The 25,005-nt window shown below is 34.6% G+C and overlaps 3 protein-coding genes across 14 annotated transcripts; all 3 read left to right on the forward strand.

Annotated features, from left to right (window-relative positions):
* The first annotated feature begins 45 nt into the window (after positions 1–45).
* On the forward strand, positions 46–17,909 carry LOC135431903 (nematocyst expressed protein 3-like). Of its 11 annotated transcripts, XM_064687312.1 has the most exons (5): positions 46–312; positions 374–517; positions 17,166–17,286; positions 17,368–17,430; positions 17,488–17,909. In XM_064687312.1, the coding sequence occupies exons 2-5, from the start codon at positions 415–417 to the stop codon at positions 17,651–17,653; spliced, it is 453 nt and encodes a 150-aa protein (XP_064543382.1). In that variant the 5' UTR covers positions 46–312; positions 374–414; the 3' UTR covers positions 17,654–17,909. The 11 variants fall into 11 exon arrangements, with proteins under 11 accessions (XP_064543382.1, XP_064543383.1, XP_064543378.1 ...); XM_064687308.1 differs by lacking the exons at positions 46–312; positions 374–517 and adding an exon at positions 2,392–2,536; XM_064687307.1 differs by lacking the exons at positions 46–312; positions 374–517 and adding an exon at positions 4,802–4,972.
* Positions 17,910–19,321: 1,412 nt separating this feature from the next.
* On the forward strand, positions 19,322–21,215 carry antr (antares). Its single transcript, XM_064686889.1, has 3 exons — positions 19,322–19,481; positions 19,538–19,929; positions 20,559–21,215. Exons 1-3 carry the CDS (start codon positions 19,347–19,349, stop codon positions 20,803–20,805), a joined length of 774 nt encoding a protein of 257 aa, XP_064542959.1. The 5' UTR covers positions 19,322–19,346; the 3' UTR covers positions 20,806–21,215.
* A 1,560-nt stretch (positions 21,216–22,775) lies between these two features.
* Positions 22,776–24,050, forward strand: LOC135431561 (antigen 5 like allergen Cul n 1). 2 transcript variants are annotated; one of them, XM_064686772.1, is made up of 3 exons: positions 22,776–23,027; positions 23,101–23,540; positions 23,629–24,050. In XM_064686772.1, the coding sequence occupies exons 1-3, from the start codon at positions 22,878–22,880 to the stop codon at positions 23,942–23,944; spliced, it is 906 nt and encodes a 301-aa protein (XP_064542842.1). In that variant the 5' UTR covers positions 22,776–22,877; the 3' UTR covers positions 23,945–24,050. The 2 variants fall into 2 exon arrangements, with proteins under 2 accessions (XP_064542842.1, XP_064542843.1); XM_064686773.1 differs by having other exon boundaries at positions 23,650–24,050.
* Positions 24,051–25,005: the final 955 nt, after the last annotated feature.

Below are 25,005 nucleotides of genomic sequence, written 5' to 3' on the forward strand. Positions count from 1 at the left end.
ACACAGCGCCATTGTGCAGTGCTGCGAAACGTCACACTGCGCTGCTAACCGACGACGAGGAGTTAAGATTAGTAATCGTTTTCCCTTTTGATAAGATAACGCGTATTATATAGTTGATTTAATTAAAGCAACTCGTCGTGCTTTTGTACGCGATAGCCGTGCGCTACGTTTTGTAAGCTTACACGTGTGTGAATTACTGTACAGTGCGTCGAACGCAATCGAAACAACTGCAACAAGTGGAAGCTAACTAATTATTTATTAAAAACAATATTTGCCAAAACCGCCTGTTGTGCTCACAATAAGGCATTAAACGTGAGTTCGCATGCAATTGCGATTCGTGATTCAATTAATAGACATTTGCTCAATTTTCTAGTGGATAGCTTGGACGATTTCGACGATTGGGACGATTTTGCGATGGATTTCTGGGGCATTTTTATGTTCTTCCTATTGACGTTCCTCGTCATGAGCTGCTGTGGCTATTGTTGCACGAGCAAACGTCGCGGCACTGTGCTCTCAAGTAAGTGTATTATTTCAGATAATCCAATTTTCCCCTAATCCAATCGTCGCTATGACTCACGTCCGGGCTTTTGTCGGGGGAAGTACACATATGCAAAAATGCCCACACACACATATGTATATACTCATATCATATTCGCACTTTAATAACTTCGTGACTAATAATATTTTCTTTTTAATAAAGCTGTGCATATTGCTTGCAATACTTGAACGTCAAGTTCAATTAATTCTTTTACTCTTTGATCACGTTTACTCATACTTTATGACTTTTTGTTTTTTTTTATTCACGCATTTTCTTTAACACGCTCTTTCGTAAACAAAACCTTCTGACAGTTGTTTGCCTTAAATTGTTATCGATATATGGCTGATACAAATAAATATGTCTATTAATATATGAAATTATTCATATAAATGTTTATTTAGTATATAGACACATATCGCTATCACCAGGCAAACGGGCAATTATCTAATTATTGATTTTTATCTTATCTTACGGTTTTAGTTTGGCTGTCATCCTGACGCCTGACATTGCCAATGAAATCTATTTTGCCGCATTTTAGTTACTCTAAACTGCATCTGAAATATCAAAAGTGCAACTCAAATACTTTTTAAACAATTTTGGGTCTATGCATACAAAGAATAATATAGTATAGTAAAAATGTTTTCGGTATGATTAGACTTATAATTGAAATATGTATGTTGTACTAGGCAGTTCTGCTCTATCAGAGGGCATAGGGTCTACACGACAGAGCCTTAATTCCTCCGGGGTCTACACGACAGACCCTAAATTCCTTTACCCCAACACATTCTAATCCCTTTGACTTATTCCAGCCTTTTTAAACCATATCATAGGGTAAAGGTAAATTATTATGGACACAATTCTGTGATTCATAAAACTAAGCTCCGACAATCTAAGAATATAACATCTATATAATATAACTTATAATGCCTAATATATTTATATTTTATATACTATATTTATATACTTTGCTGGCTTCCCTTCTTCTGAATGAATTTCCTGATAAGCGCTAAAAATCAGCTTGAGTTTAGTCTAAGCTTTCGGTTATACCCTAGAAATTGCCTGCTAATAAGTGAATCTTTTTGGTTAGCTTAGTTTATCTCTTGGTCGCCTCGGAGTTCAGCTTCTATGTTTATTATTTTATTAAAAAAGAAATCCAACTATTATAATAAAAATTTAAGTATTTATTTGAATATTATTTGATGGGAAACATATGATAATAATCGGCATATCTTTATACGACAATCATGTTGAAGTATTTCTGCTTTCTTTATTCTACGCCCTTTGAAAAAAAAGATAACATTATTTGATGAGTAATATTGGTAATATTGAATATATCTTTATCCAATATTATTATCAAAACTTTCGGATTTCTTCCTTCGACGCTCTTTAAAGAAAAAGATAATATATCCTTCGGAATGTCTCCATCGCAAATTACATTATGTTGATAAAACTACAAATATTTTCCTAATAAATTCAAGTTAAATTTTCACATAACCATTTTTTTATGCCCCCTTCTAAGCAACTGCTCAGTTAATAATAATACAAATACGATTTGGAAGTACGTGATCAAGTGGAAATCAATATAAGTTATAAATTATTACTATGTTATTCCGCTGCTTATCATTGGCCATATGCAGCGAGAATTATAGGGCAGCTCTATATTTATATATTTACAATTTTAGATAACAAATTTTATAGGGTTTTTTTTTTTGCTATTGTCTAGTTGTCTTTTTTCTTTGTTATAGATAAATTCAAATTGAATATGAAGCATAAGTTAAATGTGAAGAATACTCCTCAGTTTACGCGAAACATTCGAACACTTTAAAGGTCGGGCTCGGGTTCAAATCTTCCCTTCTGAGTTTTTCAGCATGGTTTTCATATATTGCGCAGTTTGGATACCAATCTTGGTCTTATTCTGTGTGTGTCTGTTGATTGTTGTATTGCGGATAGTTCAGACGCGTCGCATTCGCTTGCAGGCAGCTACAGTGATCACTGGCGGTAAGCGAACAGCCTAGTAAAGTAAAAAGCTCGATTGAAAGCTCGAAGATAGCGTGAGCTTTTGAAGTTTCGGTGAACACAATTTGGAATACGTTGAAATCTTATCGTTGACATGACATAAATAATTCTTGTCATTTGCATTGCTATTCAGATTATTAACTTATAATCACTGACACTCATGTATTTTGTGTCCAATTTCACATTAAAATTGTATTACTTTTCACCCAGCTCGTAGATTGACGTCAGTCTAGGTCTGAATCTCAAGATCGAAATAACGCCACTTGCTGGCAAATCGGTTTGGCTCCCTTTAAATATAGAATTCATGCGAAAAGACTTTTGTGCTTTTTTAAGTATTGCAATTAATTTGATGTCCAAATAATGCTAATCACAAGCTTATACTTAGATTTCATTATGATAATTGGCACGCACTTGACTTTGGTCTTTTATTATTCACATAATAATTGCGTTCAATTCTTGAATACCCTTCACAAGGTTAAAATTAATATATATTATGGAATTGACAGTAGAGTTCTTTATAAATACAGATCTTTGTTTTTGCTTTATGTTTGATATATATTCGTCCGATCGTCCGTCTTGTCGTCTGTCTGTTTCCATGCGAACTAGTCTCTCAGTCTTAAAGCTTTCTTCTTGAAACTTTGCATAAGTCCCTCTTTCTGTTGCACGGAGTACATATGTTGGAACCGGCCGGATCGGACTACTATATCATGTAGCTGTAAAAGGAACGATCGTTCGAAATTTAATTTTTTGTATGAAAAACTTTCAAGATATCTTCACAAAACTCGTCATTTAAAGGTTTCACAGTGCTTCTCATATATATGTAAAATCTTATCAAGATCGCACCACTATATCATATAGCTGCCATAGGATCGATCGGTCCGAAAGTAGGTATATGTACGGAAAACTTTATCAAGAATCTTGACCAAACTGCGCACTTATATGCTACTCATAAATATATACCAAATCTTATTCACATCGGAATACTATACTTACTTCTTGTATGGTTAACTTTTTCTTTTATCAAGATGTCTTCACCAAACTCGGCATTTATAAGCACAACTATGCTGATTATATATGAGCCACATCTTATCATTATTGCACTACTATATTATAAAGCTCTATAGGAAGAATCGGTAGAAAAAATACTTTTTGTATGGCATAATATTCTATATTCTGATATTTTTTCATCAAACTCAGCATTTCCAGCTTCACTAATCTTACATACTTATCTGTAAAGCTGTAAGGCAAATGTCGGCAAGGGTATTAAATCTTCGGTGTACCGAAGATATTCTTACTTTCCCGTAATCTTCGGCATGCTGCATCCTAACTTTCTCGTTTCTCTTATTATCCGCATAATAATTGAGTTCAATTCCTGAATAACCTTTGCAAGGTTAAAATCAATATATCTAATTTCTAATTCTCTAAAACATATTTCTTTGCTGCTTGTCTTTGAACTAACCCACTAAACATACATTCACAAAGCTTGGTATAGGGCTTTTTATTTGTATAATAATAAATCCTTTTTGAATTGAATAAATTGATATAACTTCAATTTAGCGCACACTGATTGACATTTATTACTAGTTTTTCTTTAAATTTATTTCTTCCCCATTTCCATTTCCTGTGCTTTGATTTTTCTCGATACGTGTAATTGATTAATTATGTACTTATGTTAATCACCGTTGACGTCAGTAGACGCCGCGATTTTTTTTTGCTTTTATTGTGGTAATCCACATAAATAATAATGATTATCGCTGGCGATACGAGATGGTCAAGGTTTCAATTCAAATAGATTCCATTAAGGAATCTAATTGGCTGAAATTTTTTTTGGTCAAATGGAAAAGTAAAGTTGGGCATAATATAATCGTTGGTCGATTGACGCAAAACGCTGTTGTAAATTCTGTGTGTCCACTTTAGTATTTTATAGTCTACTGCGTATTGGTTTGTGAATCGGTTCCATAATCAGTTTTATTTTTCATTTCGTTTTTATAAGCCGTGACGTCACAAGCGTCTACTTGGCTTGCCATATCTTATCTGATAAACGCGTCGCTCTTCTGGCCGTGTTGCTTCAAGCCCAGTTAACAAGCGAATGCCTTAAAACCAGCCATAAGCACGCATGCGGCATTATTTACCGCCAAGCCTTAAAGAAATGCACAACGCGTAGCCCCCAAAGTGGACATTTTAACACTGTATCAAATGCCAAAAAAATCGAATTTATAGTTTTAAAAGTATTTATTTAAATAAATAAAAACAAAAACAAAGACAAAATGGCGCACGAGCCCAACGAGAAGGATCTGGAAATCTCTACAATAGTCCTCATCTGCCTGTTTGTCATTGTTCTCGTGGCCATTCTGACGATCATCGTACGGAACATCTCTCAGAAGCGTAAACAACGATCTGGTTACCTTATCGATAATTGTTAGTATACGACTGATCTGTAATTTGTTTATCCGCCAAAAAAAAAAGGTCTATTAGTTCAGTGCTGTCATATTATTAATTTTAGACTAGCTTACGATTCGAATTCTCGGTTTCTTTTGTTAAATAAATATTTGTGAACCTTCAACAAATATTTTTTTTATTGATATGCTGAAAAGATTTTATTCGTTTATTACCTTTGTGTTTTGTTCGTGAAAGTGAACTATTTAAATCTATGATTAATACATATTGTGGTGTTTTTATAATGTGAACGTAGTGCAAATTCTCAAAGAGATTTTCAACATCCAAAATATCAGTAAATTGGCGACGGGAGCAGTCGTTCACGGGTGTCTACGTGGTGTCCACGAGTGGGAGCTCCTTTTTTGCTGCCCCACCCGGTGCGAAAGAGGAAGGAATAGGCCTCGCACCTCTCAGTGAGAAAACCATGTCCATGATCATAGCGTATGAACCAGAAGTTCATAATCTGGTACCACGCATATTCAGGAGCCCGCAGAACTTGTTCCGTCCTGGTTATTGGTTGCGGCCCTTCTGGGATTTCCGTGGTGGTTCTGGTTTAACACCCAAATGAGGGTAGATCACTTGCTCGACGTGGAGTTGCGTTATACAGCCGGTTGCCGTGATTCATAGATCGGAAAAGGTTTAAGATAAATCTCCTGCCAAACTAAGGTAGAAGACCCAACCAAACAATTGTGTCTTCAATTCAAGGGGGCGCTGATTGACGCTTAAATTAATCCTATTATAGGAACCGTGAGATTAAGCCTTCGTGGCAGGTGCTCACGTTAAGCCCATTGAATTTAATGCCTCACCCGTGAAGAGAGAAGTGTCTGGCCAAGCTTCTTGCTTGCATTATTTATGTATTTTCTCGTAAAGGAAACTTTCAATTGATGTTCATCAATTTTACAGCCCCAGAAGCAGCTCTCATAGCTTTAGATGTTGCAACCGATGTGGCATCTGTTGACGGCGCTTGTGAGGATTGTTACTTTGGTGGATCTGATGATACGGTTGAGTGTTGTCTTTGAAACCTGCATCTATTAAAGGATATTATGTGACTTATTTACTCAAATATAATATATACTCGAATTATTTCCAAATATAACATAATGCATTTACAAATGTATTTATATAACATCAGTCTGATGTATATTATTGCACTTAAGCAACTTCAACCATTGCCAGATTTCCATGCCAAACACATTTTCTAAGAACATAGAAAAAATGCCAGAAAAATGATCAAATATTCCATATATTTTTATTTGTATATAAAATACAGAGACCTGCCATTTATTTACAACAGAACATACAACATTTATTAACGGAAAAGTTTCAATCTTGAACCTAATCAGAATTGAAATATTTTAAATATATATACTTATATATATTTAAAACATTTTCATATTCAATATGTACATTTTTATGCACACAAAAGTGCCATAAATTGTTTTAAAAAAAATTAATATTGTGCCAACAATTGTTTAAAAAATTATGGAAAATTTTTTTAAATTGTTATCTCAGGAATACATAAGACTTAAACAAGTTCCAACAAAACCTCATATGCCTGCAAAGTTTTTAAACTTTAAGTTTTGAACTGCTTAAAACAGACTTATTTTAAGAAGAAAAAAAAACAGACAACTGTGAATTGCTTGTTTTTTATTTTTATTCTGCAGTTCATCGAATTTAATTATTGAAAAATGTGATTTTTAATAATTTAATAAGAAATTGAATATATTATTTTATATATAATAATATATAATGAAAGCACTTATTTGTATGTATATGTATGTAAATATGTATGCACTTATTTAATTAAATAAAATGCTATACTACCAAACTAACGAATGTTTAATTTATAAAAACGTGTAAAATTTCAAAGATATTTTTATAAAGATATTTATATGTTTTATTCATATTTATTTTTAACATTTTCATTATTTTATTATAATTTTATTAATTATTCAATATTTCAAAAATGTATAAAGAAAAATTGAGTTGAATTTGAATCTATGATATTGATAATATGTTAAATAATAAAATTAAAATATAATTATTATAAACAATATGACAATATATCATGATATAAGCTTGGTAACCTGTAACCTTAAAAAACGCAGCTAAATTGTACCAATCTAAATACGATACACTCTTATTTGTCCTAGTCAATTGTTGAAATTGATCTGAAACTTTTGTGTTTATACCCTGAACCCATTGAAAATGGGTAAAGGGAGACCCCCTTGTGAATTTGTGCAAATGCATGTAACAGGCAGAAGGAGGCATTTCCGATTCCATAAAGTATACATATATATTCCTGATTAGCATCAACAGCCATGTCCGTCTGTCGGAACGTAGGTTCTAGTGCTGTGCGGGCACGAGTTTTTTCCGATAATCGATAACTTGCCCCATTCCCATGTAATCGATAAAAATTGATATTGTAATCCCATTTTTTGAGCATATCTCTTAGCTTGTAAAAATGTATTTGATAGTTTCCTGATTCAATTCTTTTTTTCGTGGATTATGCACTGCAAATATATTTAAAGTATATACATCGTATATTCCAATAATATATGATTATTATATGATTAATTTGTAATATAAAGCGCAGCGCTTAGCTGTCGCCGCTTTAAGTGCACACAATATCTGCCAGTCGAGTACCCGCCCTCTTTAGAGCTATTTGGTTTATTTATTTATTATTATGGATTTGCTTTTATTTATGATTATGCCCGGTGCTTGCATAAGTCTTTAGTTGCATGTCGCAACTGTTTGTCTGTGCAAATAATGAGAGCTTATAACTGATTAAAGTTGAAGGCGATTTCTGTGAAAAATGTTCCCGTGGGGGAAGGGGCTGACGTTGATAACCTCTTCAAATGACAGTTAAACCAGTTATCCGCACGCACACACACACACACACTCATTCACACTCACATTCACAAGATGGTATCTAAAAATATATATATGCGCCTTCCGTTTTTGCAGCTGAAAAGCATGCTACTATTTATAGAGAATCGAGCAACAGGTCCTGGCGCTTATCCTCGGTGCTAGCAGCAACTGTTTTTGATTTTCGCATTTATTTTCTATCTATCGCGTTGCATTGTTTCTTATCAGCAGCTGTTTTTCTTTTCGCTCTACGCTTTTCTTTTTTCCTTTTGCTTGGCTCAGTTCCAGAGCGGTCGATGGCATTGCGATTGTTGGCCTGCAAATCATTTGCATTTGTGATTTCGTTGCGTGCTGAACGGATAGATAATGAGATTTGTCCAAGTGTAGAATGGATTGGCTGGCTTTTTTGCCATTGACCGTGTTAATACTCATTGCCGGTTTTATAGTCGCAACCATTCACTTTATACGCTGTTGCTTTCTAGCCAAAATGTATGTTCAACTCTTTCGACAGGCCGGTGAGTAGTGTGATCTAAGCTGAGGCTGTATAAATAAATAATCAATCAAATAAATAAGTAAAATAACAAAGAAAAGCCAAATAAACAATAAACAGCTAGGTTTTTTATATACAGTTTATATTTGTTTTATTTAATAAGCAAATATTTAAAAAGTCTATGCTTGCGTGAGCGTATGAAAATCGCGTAGAAAGGCGATATTTAAAATAAACACAGTATCGTCTGTATGTAAACGCACAGTTTGGAATGGTTGTGCTGACTAAACAAGTTGCCTTTATAAACAACTTTGTTGTTATAGCCTTAACCTAACAAACAGAAGGAACCATATACGACCCCATAAAGTATATATATTCTGGATTAGCATCTAATTCCAACTTCCCATGTTATCTTCGACTGTGAGTCGATTGTTTAGCAAACACTTTCATTAGGTCTAAGCGTGAACCGCTTAAGAATTTTAAGAGTCCCCGCTGATCTTACTGTAATTGTCTTGCACTTTGTCGTTTATTATAAATTTAAAATTAGTTATAAATTTTCTTAATAATTGTTTAGCCATAATCTGTGACTATCTGAACCCATGTATGACTCATAGACAAACAGCGCGGGGAGCGTCAATTGAAAAATGCTCACATGCGGCTCGTTTGAGTGGAATTTCAATCAGCTCTCCGTTGCAGTCGTCAGTTTGGCATTGGGGTTTTTCTTTATTTATTTATTTAGCGCGGAGAGCGCATAGTTCTATCATGTTGTCAGATATGTGTATATAACGCCTCTGTTGACTATTCGTTTGAGTTGAATTGCAACAAGCTCTTGTTGCAGTTGCAGTCGTCAGGTTGTTAAAGTCAGACGCATTGAGTTTGTTTTACTCTCGTTCTATTAGAATGTCAGATTTAGCCTCTGCTAGATCTTTAACTGCAGATGATTCCTTTTCAAAGAATTTGGGAATCGCAGCTTTACTGGGTGTATTTGTCTTTATGTTGTCCTATATAGTGTATGCCTGTTATTTAAGCTGTTGTTATACTTGTAATCGCCGCGAATCAGAGCAAAAGCGACAAGATGCATTTGAAACTAGTAAATATATTTACTTTATTTTAGCAAAACTCTATAAAAAACGATTTGTGAACTGCAAGCGAAAACTTTCAGCTGAGCGTCTAGTGAAAAACGTGCTGCGAATAACCAGTTTGCATTTGTTCTAGTGTATGAATGTTTTGTGGACGCTCACGACCTCGTCACGGGCTTGTCTATAATTAATGCAGTTTTATGTACAAGCAACAGGCAAATGCTAGGTCTAAAATAAACTCCAAAGCCCGGAGTGAAAATAATATGCAATTGGAATTGGGAACAAGCCAAAATAGTGAGAATCGCATTGCACCTAATATTTTTGGCCTAGTTTGCAGTTCTGTTGCTTTTAAACAAAAAAAAAATATGCAGATATCTAAACTGGAAAAGTCAAACTCTTAAAATATGGTTTTCCATGCCGAACATAGTTTTGCGAATGTGATTTTCGTTTTTGAACCTGGAGAAAATGTGAAGTATAAAAAACAATAGATATGAAACGATGTTTCTTCTCCCTAAGTAGATTTTCCACTGATGTTTGTCAATTTTACAGCTTTGGAAGCAGGTGACTTGGCTTTATACGATTCAAATGATGTGCTTCGTGCTGTGAATTCCGTTTCTTCGGATGATTGCTGTACTTGTTGCGATTTGTTTGATTGCTGCGATTGAACACTGCAAAACCATCTATCGAGTGTTATTTATTTAATTATATATACAATTTTGTTTTGTGTGCCCTGCCAAGAACTTTATCGAGTAATATTTAAAGCACAACCTACTAATGGAACACTAATCGTTTGAATATGAATGTCATGTGCTTTAGCATTTATTTCATTTTGTATAAATATATTTTACATATTTTTAATATATTGACATTCCAATGGAAAACTTAAAAAATATATTCATGTTTTGATACCTGTGTGTCTTAGGCTTCGTTTAAGATTAATTTGCATTTGCGCTCGAATATAATTTTAATAAATATATTTAATTATAATTAATAATTGACCGAAAAATGCTCATCTGTATTCACTGCATGTTTATTTACTCTGTTTTCTTTGCTCCTCTTTGTTATTCATCTTCTTTATCCAAAGTCAGCTAATTTTGTTGCTCTTTATGTATTTGAATTTAAACTAAAACCATTTGAGAATTATAAGCTAGCTCAAAGTTTGTTTTTCTCTGCCTCTTGCGGCTTATTGCATTATGTAAAGAAATTGTTTTACTTATACTCAATGAATTTCGAAAAAAGAATTTCCCGCATCAACTGTGGCTTCGTCTATGACACTCTAGCTCACAGCTGGGGCATTTCCAATTTTATGAAATCCCACCTGACTTACCTATAAGTGCGATTTGCAAGCAGATCTTGTCTCAGTTGCAATTGTCGCGTCGTGCAATTAAAAAGCGTTTGATTTTCATCTCCGGCAGTGTTTGGATCGTACAGAATGCCAGATTTATTTAACACTCCTTATGAATACCCGGGTTTATTCAATATGAATCATGATAATAAGCCCGAAAGATTTCCTGGCACAACGGGCGAAAGAGTTTTTATCGCATTTGCGATTTTAGTTGTGGTTTTAATGGTCTCCGGTTGTTGTATAAATTGTATAGCTTGCTGTAAACGGCGTCGACAACAAATGCAAAGTGATGCATATTATAATTGTAAATATTTAAATTTTATATTAATACAATTTTAATAGAAGCTGCTGAGTGAAGTTTTTTGTGGCACGTGTAAGGCACGAAGTGTGCCTGCTTTTATTATTAAATGAAACTAGTTATTAACTGTACGATATGTTGAAATACCTTGAACAACAGAATTTTCCTCCTATCTGATGAAGTGTTTCGAGGTTGATAAGATTATGATCGTGTGTAAAAAACATTATAAAGCATAATTAACGTCTAATTAAGTTAAGCTACTCAAAGAAAGGAACAGCAAGAAATATCAACTCGGCTATTGAAACTGATCAATAATAAATATATATGTATATGAGCTGAATGACGTCTTCTTCTATGCTTAACACATATCGTGGCAAATTTATAATACCCTCTACAATTGTATAGCAAATGTTTTTTGCGCTGGAGTATAAAAAAACCAGTTTATTTATAGGAATGTTTGTGGGTTTTCACGATGTCGTCATTGTCTTTTATAGTTAACAATTGATTAAGATGATTAGTCCCTGTTTTATTTCCGAATTATGAAGAAAATTATGAAGAAAATAAATACCTAATAATTTATTAAATATTTAAATAAATTTTATAAGCTATTTACTAACACTGCCTCGAGCTAATAGAATTTGCTGACCCCGCCTAAAAGTAAGCTACAAATGTGTTTCTTGTTACAAGACTTGCTTGCTTATATATTCAATATTATTTATAATTACCAACTTAATAATTAATTAGGTAGAGTCTTTACTTAGTTTTATGCAAGTGTTCATAGTTTTTTTAATTTTGCAATTCTTTAGCCTGAGTTGTTTGATTCAATGTAATATGATTCCATATGTTAACGATGTTATTCCTATAAAAATGCAATTTCCAATTTTTATTGCCAGTTTTTGTATATCCTTTTAGAGGATATTATACTATTTTTTCTCGAAATATGTAACGCATAGATGGATATATCTCTAGCCATAAAGTGTAAATATTCTAGATCAACATCAACAGCCAAGTTATTACAGCCATGTCCGTCTGCCTGTTGCTATGCGAACTAATTTCTCACTTTTAAAGCTATAGTCATCAACTATTGGAACAGCAGCCATAGGAACGGTTGGACGATAATCAAGTTCTTGAATGAAAACAGTTTTTTTTTTCAAGATTTTTTCAAACAATCCCGGAATTTACTATTTAAACGATGCTGCTTTTATATGAGCCAAATCTTATCAAGATCACACTACTATATTTTAGGGATTATAGAAGATATTTTCACCTTTTAATATACTTTATTGTATTTAAAATGCGTTCTACTATGACTAAGTGTACAATTTTGCATTGTTAATGTTTAGTGAATTCATTTTTGTTATTTTAATATTTCTGGAGTTTTGTTTAAATAATAAATATTTTTGGATTTGCCTAAAAGCTAGCTACATATTTTTCTGTCCGGTTTTAACATCTTTTAATAATGCTTGAGTTTTATTTATAAATGAAAAAATATTGCGTAAAATAATATCATCTTTTTATAATGGTCGAGATTTATTTATATATGAAACAATATTGCGTAACATAATATCAATGAACTTTAGAACTTTAAAGGTTTATATGAAAGCTCCTATATGTATATTTGTGCTCATTAATTCAGCCCTGAATCATATTTACCTCTATAAATATATATATTTTTTAAACTTGTAATCAGCATATATGTTAACCACTATCACAATCTGTGCAGCACATTCGACTTCCATATAAAAACCTAGTTTAGTCATTTCGCTGCTCTCAAGTGTTCTGTATGGTGTCTGATCCAAGAGAAATCGGTCTATACGCTATTATTGCTGTTCTTGTTATTGCAACAATGCTGCGTTACGGCACGGAATATTGTTGCAGACCCTGCATGAGAGAAGATCACTTTCAAATCGATGATCGTGATCATGATTTGGATATAGAAATTACCGACGATGAATCAAGTTAGTATAATGTGTATCTAAAACTGAAAATGAGGATAGTTTTGTTATTTTTACGAGATAAGCTGAGCTCTTCAGAGTTTTTGTTTGGCTTTTAACCATCCCTACCAGAAATTAGAGAGTTCTTTGACAGTTCTTAGAGTTGTGTTTGTTATGGGTTGTTATTTTTGGATAGATGAGTAGCGGTAGGTATTAACTAATCGTGGTACAAATTAATCAAATGAGCGACAATAAAGTAATGAATATATTCAAAGTGTGAACTCACTTTGACCTATTTTGATATATATACATATATGCCGATTGGATGAATCGCTGCAGTTCGAGTTACGCTTTCGACATGAACGCAACTGTTTTCGAAATCGAGTATTGGTCATTTATGACCGAGCGAATGCATCTGAATTGGAAATATGTGATATACGAAATGCTCGCATTGGTAGCACTTAGTGCTCTGGTCATTGTCTATGCCTGGTTTATTGAACAGGATGAACACGAAATTCCAGTGTTGAAAAAGCAAAAGAAATTGCAGTCCGTGAAAGTGATATCATAATAAAGTTTCTATAAAATCAAATTTTTTATTGAATAAATAAGAGGAAAAAAACAATTTACACACACTTCTGGATGTGTAAGTAAAGAAGGGAAATTAGAGAGCCTAAAAGAGAGGTTGAGAAAGAAGGAGACAGCAAAAGAGTAAGAGAAAGATAGAGAGAGAGGGAGTAAGTGATATAGTGAGAGAGAGAGAGAAAGACACATGTTCCACTTGACCTCATAATGCTCAGTTTATAACTAATTAGAGCTAATCTCAAGAACCACTCAAAAGTATTAAAAGCATTTATTATGATAATTATTTATAAATGGTGCTCCATAAAGTTAATGGCTTATGCATTGGCTCAACAAATATATAGAACTATAAGTTAATTAATCGCTTGGATTATCTCAATAGCCGTGAAGTTAGTTTCAGTTATTTTCGTACTGCCTGAAAATGCACAACTTTACGGCTAATGCGGACTATACGGTTCACACTTATGGTCCTCACATTATTGTCTTGATAAGCATCTGCAAGGTGCTTTTCAAGATGCTCTGTTATAGCCTGATTTTCGGATCGTTCAGTTATCTTGTGCATTATAAACGCAGACAGCGACGCGTTAAGACTTTGGCTAATCTGGGTAAGTTATTTAAACAGTTCACAGGTTGAAGCTGCACTTCAGGGAATAAAAATTATAAATATAATATTTATCGCTAGTAAAAATTCAAAAATCCAAATTCAAGTTAAAACCTTTCAATTCAAAAATGTTTTTAATTATCAAAAGTAGAACTGTGATATTTTACAAAGTTTCAATAATGTTTTCTCTTGTGCTTAAATGTGTTTCAAATGTATTTAAAACTGAAAATGTACTTTTCGGAACTGAAAATATAGCACAAGCTGTGCTCAAAAATTAAGGACATATTATTATTCGATACTTAAAAGTAGTTTTAAAAATATATTTTAGTAAGATATTCTTCTACTAGAAAACTTCTGCTGTATATTTGAATAGACCAAAACTTAGACCAAATGAATATACATCAAATTGTCAATTTTAGTTTTGTTTTTTTTTTTGAGAAACTAAAATTTAGCCCACGCTTTCTAACCGTGTAGTTATCTTTACGATTCTTGAGATTGCCCTTATATTATTTGCCTTCCGAACTGGCAATTCATTGGATGACTTGTGCAATTTGTTATCGCTTTGGTTTTCGCATGCATTTTGTTAGTCTTTGCGCGTTGGCTGCGTAGTGCGTATCGTTATTTTGTTATATTTCTTAAATAAGCTATGGATAATGCCGGCATTTATTGGATATTGTTTTTTACTTTATCCATCTTCTTTTTGACTTCGTGCGCGGTTTTCCTGACACGCGGACGCAACCGTCGAGCGGAGCTCATGAAGGGCGCAGGTCTGTCAAAGTGATCAACTTTCTTTTCCTTCTTATATATATTTATTTATACTATATGTGCATGTAGGCATGTGTGTGTGTGTGTGTAATTGATAACAGTAGATAAGGGGATGATATGTGCAAATATGAAAGATAATATTGTTTCCGCACTTAATAATTGCAGCTTGTGTAATTCTCTTCTATTTATAGACGCTCATGTAATTGTTTATCAGAGTAAATGATAGCTACGTGCATTTAGAACTGTCCAACACTTTGTACTAGTATTTAAAACAGTTGATTTGTGCGCTTTTCAACACTGTTTGCATAAGCCATGGAGCTTTATTGATAACAACACTAATTGCTTTTCATATTTTTGCCTTTTCTCTCACTTTCTAATGGCGCTTGCATCAGATCTGCGTATAAACATAATTATAGAAAGGGTTTGGTAAATACCCGCCGTAATTTATATTGCATATCTCTAATTACTTATCAGTAAATTCACTTGAATATTGTCACTGTAGCCAAATCCAACTATTCGATAGGCAGTTAGTTCATATTTTGATTTTAAGGACTAAGTTTTAGTGTTTTCTTTTAGCTGTAATGGAGGGCTATGTTATTGGCATTATATTATTTGTCATTGCTGTCATATTCCAAATAGCTTGTTTTACAACTGTGTATGTGAAAAACCGAAAAAGGCTCGTACGAATGGGTAAACTATGCTTAAATTCTCCTGTGTTGTACTTAAAACTATATTCATTTTATTTGGCAATTTTGTAGCATAAAGTAAATACTTGAAATATCCAGTATAAACAATTTTAATATAATTTATTTTCTTTGCTGAACTGTATCTTAATTTCGTGCAAAAACGAAATTATTGCAATAATAGAAAATTTTCGAAAATGTGGTAAACCCCCCATTAAAATGCTATCTTCAAATTTGCTTATCTCTAATTGCTTATCAGTGATATCAGCCAAATATTCTGACCCAATCCGCGAGCTGAATACAATTCGCTAGACAGTTAGTTGAATTTCGGTTTTTATTGACTGTGCTTCCGCGTTGCCTGCTTCAATGAAGGGTTTTGTAATTGGCATTATTGTTTTTTGTGTGTTTCTGGCAATGCAAATTGTTTGCTTTGTGGCCGCGTTTATACACAATAAAAACAAAAAGAAGCGACTCGCCTGCAATGGTAAAATCTAGTAATAAATTTGACTTTTTTCACACCTGTCTTGTACAAAGCAAATTCTTAAGTAGTTGGTTAGCTCCGCGTCATGTTTTGCTGCCTAGTGACAGCTGGTGTAAATGCAACTTAATTTTGAGTATATACTAAAAACAAATGACAACAAGTTTATATTAAGTGTTTCACTTATTTACAAGTGCTTGTCGGATGACTTTCTATTCTGTTAGCCACTTTGCGATTGGCTTAAACAATTGAATAGCCCGAGATAGCAAGAGGGAAAGAAATGCTCGACTAGTAGATACGCATTAGCTAGTTCAAAAGTAACCAAATTATATTTTTTATACAACTACAAGAAAGGCGCCCGCCTTTGTAATTAGCGTGCATTAATTATATTTAATAAACAAATTTCTAGAAATCATAATTTTCTATATTAAATAATACTGTAAAACAAGTAAAAGATGATATAATCAGGAGATTTGAATAGATTTTTCACAGCTAGATCGACTCAACCACAAACCACATATAAACATATTACTAATAGAAACAATTTAAAATTATTTTTCAAGGCAATAAATGTGTTTATTCTATAGGTCATTGATCAATTATTTAAATAATTGTTCTGCCTTTTGTGATTTGTACTGGGCGCAGGGTATCGATATTTATATGGTACTTGCTGGCTTATCAATTTATAAATATGACTGTTCGACTATTTTGATCCCGCTGATTGCGGCCAACAGCTTGTTTCACACAGTTTTCATTCTTAACGCAAAGTCGACGCTTGTCTATAGTGAGAATTCGATTTATGAAATGGTGTCTTGGGCTATAATTTTTTTAAGTGTAGTATTTACTGTAACATTCATTATACCGTGTATTTGGCATATGATACGCCGTAAAGAAACGTCCGCCAATCGGGGCAAGTATTAAGCGAAGGCGTTGGTAGATATTAGAAAAAAATATCAACACTTAAAACCCAATCACTTATCAGCGTATTAAATTAGTGTTTCGTTGAATTGATTTGCATTTTGATTCTAATTTCGAATACGAATTCTTTTCACTTGCAGCGCCCGTTGTGGTCACATCGGCCACGCACACAGCGCCTGGCGGCTATCCTGTAACACAGATTCCAGCCACAACCTATCAGCCTCATGCCTATGGAACAGCGTATCCCGCCCACACCACGGGGTAAGTAGTGCGCAAGTAGCACACGAAATTTAATGCCAGCTTATGCTATATGTACGCTTTCCCTCCTCTCCCTCCTCGTAGCAATGTGAGCGTACAGATGCCGATGCCCATACACATGCCTGGAGCACAGCAACCGATGGCTGGGTAAGTTGGCACATATTCCAGGCCCACAACTCACTAACTATTTATGTTTAATTGCAGTATGCCACCGCATGTTGCTGCATATCCGCCCATGCCACAGCCGGGCGTTGGAGCGGCAAACATGAATCCACCATCATACGACATGGCCATGGCCAATCCCGGGCCGAGTGTTATGTCCGGCGGCTATGAGAAGCAAATGCCCTACAATCCCAACTATGCACAATAAGCAGAGTCTGGACAGTTGTTATTTGTTTATGTTTTATTGTCGCGCGCATTTCCGAGCTGTTTACAGCTCACACATAAAATACACAGTTCGATATATATGTACGCTTTAGAATTGCTTTAAAATGTTAGCTATATTGTATTAGATCATTATACACCATTTGCCTTTGGGGCATTGTTGGGGTGTCCAAAGGTACCAAAGTGAAGAGCCATCTATTTGTATTCATTGTATTCAAAACACAACAACAACAATTTCTTAAGTCATTCACAACTGAATGTGATGTACGTGCAATAAGTGCAACTTAATTTTAATTTATATAACTTTATTAAACTACCATAAGAGAGAAAAAACTTACGATACCGTAAAAGACAAAGAAAAAAATATTTATAATAAAAAAGTGAAATGCACATATTTATGTAATTTTATGCATATTTCTGTGTAATTCCATTCAACTAGAAATTATGCTCGATGTGATTATTTTGTAGTTATTAATTAATATGGATATATATGTTACAATTGTTGTCAGTTCGTTTAGAGCTCTATGCTCAGGTTTTTCAAATTAAATATATGTATATATATGTATATGCTGATGATAGTTATATATAAAGAAAATATGTTTTATCGTTCAGAGTGTTGTGTAAAGCCAAGTTTAAAGTGGAATTTTGTGTTTCAATGTCCATCGAATTGATAGATCAAAGAGCTATTTAAAACCTGAAGAAGCCAAAGAAATTTTCAGTATACCCTAAATAGGAAAATAACTTTTTTCTGGAATATGAAAATAAAAAATCGTAAAATGTCAAAATAACGAAAATCGACCATGATGAAATGTTATAGATACAGATAAGTTTTATCTACAAACTGTATAATATGTAATGATTTTTAAACAATTATTTAATGAAAATGCTACTAAAAACGTAAGGTATATGTATGCCATATGTAACATACAGATCAGAATAAATATCCGTTTATGTAGCCAAATCTTCTTAATATCGCACTATTACATTATATAGCTTGATAGGAAGAATCGGTCAGCGAAATGACTTCTTGTAAGGCAAAATATTCTGTTTTCTCAGCATTGCAGAGCTGTAAGGCTGTAAGTCTTCCCAATCAATGCACAGAAAAAGGCTGGTGAAACACCTCTTTTCTGTTTTTTAGTTTATTCGTAAGATAAGAAGATTAACATAAAGCTTCTGTTATTAGCAGATATCGATTCATCGATAGGTATTATAACATGCTTGGACCGATTTAGACAATTTTTCAAGGATCTTAAAACTTCGGCATGCTGAAGATAACCTAACTTTCTCGTGCAAGATATAATATTCTTTTAAAATAATAGCAAATCGGACTTATATAATATATAGCTTCTACAGGAACAATTGTTCCGAAATAAGGTTTTCTCATAATGTTATTTCCATGCTTAAATTGAAGATACCTAAAAAAAAGAAGAGTTGAAGATTAGCTTCCAGAACTGAATAGGTACAAATTGAGTGCCATGCTAGACACTGTACACAGTAAAGTTTATGGTAGATCTTGGACATGCCATGGATCATCAGATAAATGCGCTGCAGCTAAGTGTAACCAATTGATGTTAAATCCCTTGGACACGCCCCTGTCAAGCCAATATAAATTTAAACAGCTCACAAGATTTTAGTTTTAATATTTCTTGCCACGTCGTCGCAAGAAGCTGTTTAATAAGATGAAATACAATTTGCTGCTGCAAGCGATGCTGCTGCTGATGCAGCTGATGCTCAATCTGGCTGTCGAGGATAAATGTGCCATTCAGGAACATTGCCCGGCAGGCACCACGCATGTGGCCTGCCTAAACAAAAAGGTAAATGCTGGCCGGGGCTGTTCGTTAGCGAGCATTACTTCCAAACGAAATTTCAGACCTTTGGCAAAGAATGCGGAGCTAAGACACATGAACTCATACCCGTGAACGGTGCTCTGAGGCAGAACCTGCTCCAGCATGTGAATATGATGCGCAATATGGTGGCCAGCGGGCTGTTTAACCTGAAGGCGGCAGCCCGTATGCCGGTCCTGTCCTGGGATAGTTATCTGGAAAATACAACGCGTTTGTTGACGTATCACTGCAGCCATTCCAAGTTATGTTCGAATTCGGAAACGTATAACTATGTCCCAACGGTCCTCTTTTCGGGCACTATAAAACAGTCAGCTACGTTATCCCAAGAAATGACTCGCGTTTTTCTGCCCTTATGGTTTAATGACGTGCTGGGCTGTACTATGAATGCCAATCACGTTATTGTACCAAAGCTCGAGGGGTAAGTACAAATTTATAAAGCTCAATATAACTTAATATTAGTTCAAAAAGTCCATTGTGAATAGTCACACTAGATACTTACGATAGTTGATAGTCGTAAATATCGATTCTATCGGAAAGCATCGGAAAACGTCCAATTTAAATTGTTAGAAAAGCTTTAATAAGAGATCGTTCTTAATTTGACACATTTTTATGAATATTTTAATCAAGAGCATTTATTTGGTTTTACAAGGATATTGATAAGTGCAATCAGTAAAAAAGAATCGATAGGCACAATCGATCGTAGAATGCGTACAATCGATATTTACAATAGACAAATTTAAATTGCTTGAGTTTTTTATTTTTATTTATTTTTAATTTCTGTTACATATTTTTTAAGTTTATTTATTTAATTTAAATAATAAATAAAAATAATTTCTAAATGAATATATAATACATTTATATACGTTATTTATTTTAATTCCAGTTAAGACTATTTTTTTTGTGTACTTAAAATATTTAAGATCCTACCCAGAAAATATATTAGATGACGAAGGACTTTATTTAATTCAATGAATTTATTACGTATATAATTGTTTTAAGTAACCAAAAAATTGCTCAATTTTTAAATGAAATGCAATTTACTCACAGTTCCTGCGTGGGCCACTATATACCTCTGATACAGGATTATGGCGATCGCATTGGCTGTGCGATACGCTTGTCAAAGGATGCAAAAAATAAAAAAACGGCCCAGGCAAATCTAATCTGCAATCTATCTCGCGCCAATGTGAATGGTATGCCGCACTATGAGGTCGACGAGGTGCCCGGAAGTCGTTGCACCGCAGGAAGGGATCGCATTTACCAATTTTTGTGCAGTACGGAAGAGGTGGTCGATTAATAATTTTGTGCCGCCGCCACCAACTGCAGCATCCGAACCATGTCAGAAGGCAAATGATATGGAGGATGTGAAAAGTTATCCACTAGAAATGTTGGCTGCAGAAAGAAAATTAAAAGAGTTAAGAGAAAAGGAATATGTAGACGAAAAGCCAAAGGCAAAGAAAAATGAAGAAGAAAAAAATGAGGAGGATGAAGCTACTGAGCCAATTACACAAAGTCTGCTATAGGAAGAAGCTTATGAAAATGAAAGAACTTGCGAAATAGGAAGAAGTTAAGCGAAAGAAGAAAGAAGGAATGTTGTGAGCATATGTAAGAAAATTAAAATAAATGGGAAAAGAAAAAAGTTTAACAAAATCAAAAGGAATATCAATTATAGGTGACCATATGGCAGAAAATAAGAAATGCAAAAAGTTGAGCGAAAGAAGAGTGAAAGCAACGGGTGAAAAAAAAGAAGCTTAACGATCGAAGAAAGAAGGTGAGCATATGGAAGAAAATGAACGAACTTGAGAAATTGGGGAAGAAGTTAAGAAACCATCACAAATTTGGGAGAGAAACATGTGAAAGATATTAGATAAGTTGAGAAAAAATGTAAAAGAGCAAAAAACCAATATTCGAAATATAAAAATAAAAGAAACGAGAAAGAAGTGCTATCTTCGGCACACCGAAGATTTAATACCCTTGCAGACCCAACCTTTTCAAAATGCTCATAGTGCTTTGCCCGTATCTAAGAAGCACAGGGAAAATAGTTAATGCCGAGTATGGTTAAGATATCTTGAAAAACAAAACAGGTTTCCATACAACAACTTAATTTTCGACCGATCGTTCCTATGGCAGCTATATGATATAGTTGCCCGATGTGAATAAGATTTTGCATAAGTGGAGGGAGCATAGTAAAACTAATAAATGCCGAGTTTGGTCAAGATATCTTGAAAAACAAAAAAATTCCATACAACAGCATAATTTTCGACTGATCGTTCCTATGGCAGCTATATGATATAGTTGTCCGATCTTAATAGAATTTTGCTATATAATATGGGGACCGTAGTAAAACTAATAAATACCGAGTTTGGTTAAGATATCTTGAAACACATAAAAATTTTCTATACAAAAACTTAATTTTCGACCGATCTTTCCTATGGCAGCTATATGATATAGTGGTCCGATCTTAATAGGATTTTGCATATATATGGGGAGCCTAGTAAAACTAATAAATACCGAGTTTGGTCAAGATATCTTGAAAAACATAAAAATGTTCCATACAAAAACTTAATTTTCGACCGATCGTTCCTATGGCAGCTATATGATATAGTTGCCCGATCTTAATAGGATTTTGCATATATATGGGGAGCGTAGTAAAACTAATAAATACAAAGTTTAGTCAAGATAACTTTATAAACAAAAATGTTTTTCATACAAGAACCTACTTTTCGACCGATCGTTCCTATGGCAGCTATATGATATAGTGGTCCGATCCAGTTTTGGTTTTGACATATGAGCTGCGTGCAACAGAAAGAGGGAATTCTGCAAAGTTTCATAAAGATAGCTTTAAAAACTGAGAGACTAGTTCGCATAGAAACAGACAGACGGACAGACGGACAGACGGACATGGCTATATCAACTCGGCTGTTGATACTGATCAAGAATATATATACTTTATGGGGTCGGAGATGTCTCCTTCTATGCGTTACACATTTCACGACAAAATTATAATACCCTCTGCAAGGGTATAAAAATAAATAAAAAAAAAAAAGAAAAGAAGCGATGCATTAAAACAATAAGAACAGAGAGAATAATAAAAATATAAGTAAAAAAAAATGTAGTATATGATAAAATAAATTAAATGGGTGAAAGAATAAAACTAAGAAAGAAACGAATAAAGCTGATGTGTAAGTAGGGTACAAATATACGAACAGACATATCTTTTCATTAAGTGGGCTGGCCATGACCAATGTGTGGGGTGCGCGTCCAATCGGATGGGCTGGCTGGGTTGGTCAGATAGCCACGCTTTGGCGACAAATCGATTTGGGAACCAACTCTATAAGAGACTGTGCCCTGGTGCCAGAGCCCGACCAAATGGGCAGCGTAAGCGAAATGTTGTGCACTAACTGGCTGCTGGCAGCGCTGTGGCAGCTGTGCTTCTGGCCAGGGATATTGGCCTTTGACTACTGTGATCCTGTGCTGTGTCCGGGGCCCGAGAAGCACATTGCCTGCCACAATTTTGGCGTAAGTTGCAGCAGCGCACTTAATCTGCAATGTCACGATACTAACCATCTGGGACATTTGCGACAATTTACAGGAGCTGGCGGAGAGCTGCAGCCCAGATGCACATGTGGTGCGCATTACCAAAGCTAGGCGCAACATGATTCTCAACGAACTGAACGAATATCGCGATCGGATTGCGCGCGGAGATCTGATGGGCTTCAATCCGGCCACACGCATGGCCACGCTGCAATGGGATCCGGAGCTGGCCAGCTTTGCGGAGCTGAATGTGAAGCGCTGCGCTCTGGTTAATGATCATTGCCGCAACAGCGATCAGTTTCGCAATGTCGCCCAGGTTGTGGCCGAGGGCGGCTGGCAGGGTACGCCAAATGCGGGCGGAAATGCTGGCGCCACAGATGCACCCGTTGAATACCACACCGAGGAGGAGGTGATCAAGGCCACCTTGGAGCAAATGTTTGCCGAGTACAAGGAGTGCAGCATGCGCGATATTATTGCATACAGTCCGCCCACTAACAGGTAAGCCAGTGTAGCTCCATTCCAACGTTCACACATAGCCCGGCATTCAGCTACTGCTCCTGCCGCTGTTCCTGTTTGAATCTCAAAGAATTTTGCATTTACGGGTTAGCAAGTGCATTGCATACTTCACACAACTGGTCCGGGACAGCACCACCCACGTGGGCTGCGGCATACTCCGGCAGACGCGCAACACCAGCAACAATGCCGGCCAATGGCTGATCAGCACGCATCAGTATATGACCTGCAACTTTGTCCGTGGCAACGATGTGAATGCGCCGGTTTATAAAAGCGGCGATAGGCCGGCAACCGAATGCCGCACCGGACGCAATCCGGCCTTCCTCAATCTGTGCTCCATCAATGAGATCTATGACAACAGTGGTATGGTCGGCTTTAGTTTCTACTAAGTGTCTTTAAATGTCAAATACAATTGAAATGCGCCACGAATAATAAACCTTGATTTCCTGCATGCTATATAAAAATAATAAATAAATAATTTACTTTGGCCGTGAACAGAGACCGAGCTGAGCACTTAATTTATTTAATATTTACTGGCATTAGCAGGATGGAAATAAAAAAAAAAATGTTTTTAAATATTTCAATAGATTTATTGACTAAATATTAAATATTTCCAATATTCGATTTAGCCTTTTTTTTTAAATTATAAAAGTGTATATGAAAATATAATTAGTAAGCAATTTAATATTTTTTACATGTGGAAATAGTGTGAATTTAAAGAAAAGAAACATATTATTTAAAAGAAGAAAATTGCTAAAGATTTTTCTCAAAATTTTCTATTTAGTGGTTTTCTTAAATCTAATTATTTTAAATTGAAATGTATTCGACTGTTGCTTTTCCCTGTTGCAGCTGCTGACAGTTTATTTATTTATTTATTTTTTTTTCTGCTGGCACCTACAAGTCCTCGGCTGGCGCAGGTGTTGCTGGGGCATGCCACTCAATGTCAGAGTGTGGTGCAAAGTTTGCCGACAATTCAGCATCGCGTTCAGCGTTGACAACTTCAGCAAACATTTTTTTATCGCTCTCTTGCTACACCTACTACAATTTTATGCGTTCTGTTTTTTTGCTATCAGGGTGAGAGGTAAAAAATAAAATAGAAAAAAAACACAATGCAAACGAATTGTGCGACAACCGCAAATGATGCGCAACAAAATGTGCGAGCAGTTTTTTTCTATTAAAATAAATAAAATAAACAACAAATTAATATAAAACACGCTTTTTACAGCCATTAATTAAATTAAATCAAAGCTGTTTTGATAGTATTATTTATTTATTATAAGCAATTCGCATTAATTGTTAAAGGCATGCCAACTATTTAATATTGCATCATTTAAATATTTATTATGTGTAAACAGTGGTTAGCATATTTCTTGATATTGCAGTTGTTTTTTGTTTGTTTTATGTATAGGGTATAATTATAGGGTATAATATATTAAAATATCTTTTCAAA

Source organism: Drosophila montana, unplaced genomic scaffold (assembly GCF_035044405.1).
Source record: "Drosophila montana isolate Dmon_TW-CO22-7 unplaced genomic scaffold, ASM3504440v1 contig_3200_1, whole genome shotgun sequence".
Taxonomy (NCBI): domain Eukaryota; kingdom Metazoa; phylum Arthropoda; class Insecta; order Diptera; family Drosophilidae; genus Drosophila; species Drosophila montana.

Excerpts from the sequence above, each read along its gene's own strand:
- LOC135431903 (XM_064687305.1), top strand. The coding sequence starts at position 14,002 with ATGCACAACTTTACGGCTAATGCGGACTATACGGTTCACACTTATGGT. Across the intron at positions 14,186-17,165 it reads TAAGACTTTGGCTAATCTGG|CGCCCGTTGTGGTCACATCG; the intron begins GTAAGTTATTTA and ends TTTCACTTGCAG. Across the intron at positions 17,287-17,367 it reads TATCCCGCCCACACCACGGG|CAATGTGAGCGTACAGATGC; the intron begins GTAAGTAGTGCG and ends CCCTCCTCGTAG.
- antr (XM_064686889.1), top strand. The coding sequence starts at position 19,347 with ATGAAATACAATTTGCTGCTGCAAGCGATGCTGCTGCTGATGCAGCTG. Across the intron at positions 19,482-19,537 it reads TGGCCTGCCTAAACAAAAAG|ACCTTTGGCAAAGAATGCGG; the intron begins GTAAATGCTGGC and ends ACGAAATTTCAG. Across the intron at positions 19,930-20,558 it reads ATTGTACCAAAGCTCGAGGG|TTCCTGCGTGGGCCACTATA; the intron begins GTAAGTACAAAT and ends ATTTACTCACAG.
- LOC135431561 (XM_064686772.1), top strand. The coding sequence starts at position 22,878 with ATGGGCAGCGTAAGCGAAATGTTGTGCACTAACTGGCTGCTGGCAGCG. Across the intron at positions 23,028-23,100 it reads TTGCCTGCCACAATTTTGGC|GAGCTGGCGGAGAGCTGCAG; the intron begins GTAAGTTGCAGC and ends GACAATTTACAG. Across the intron at positions 23,541-23,628 it reads TACAGTCCGCCCACTAACAG|AATTTTGCATTTACGGGTTA; the intron begins GTAAGCCAGTGT and ends TGAATCTCAAAG.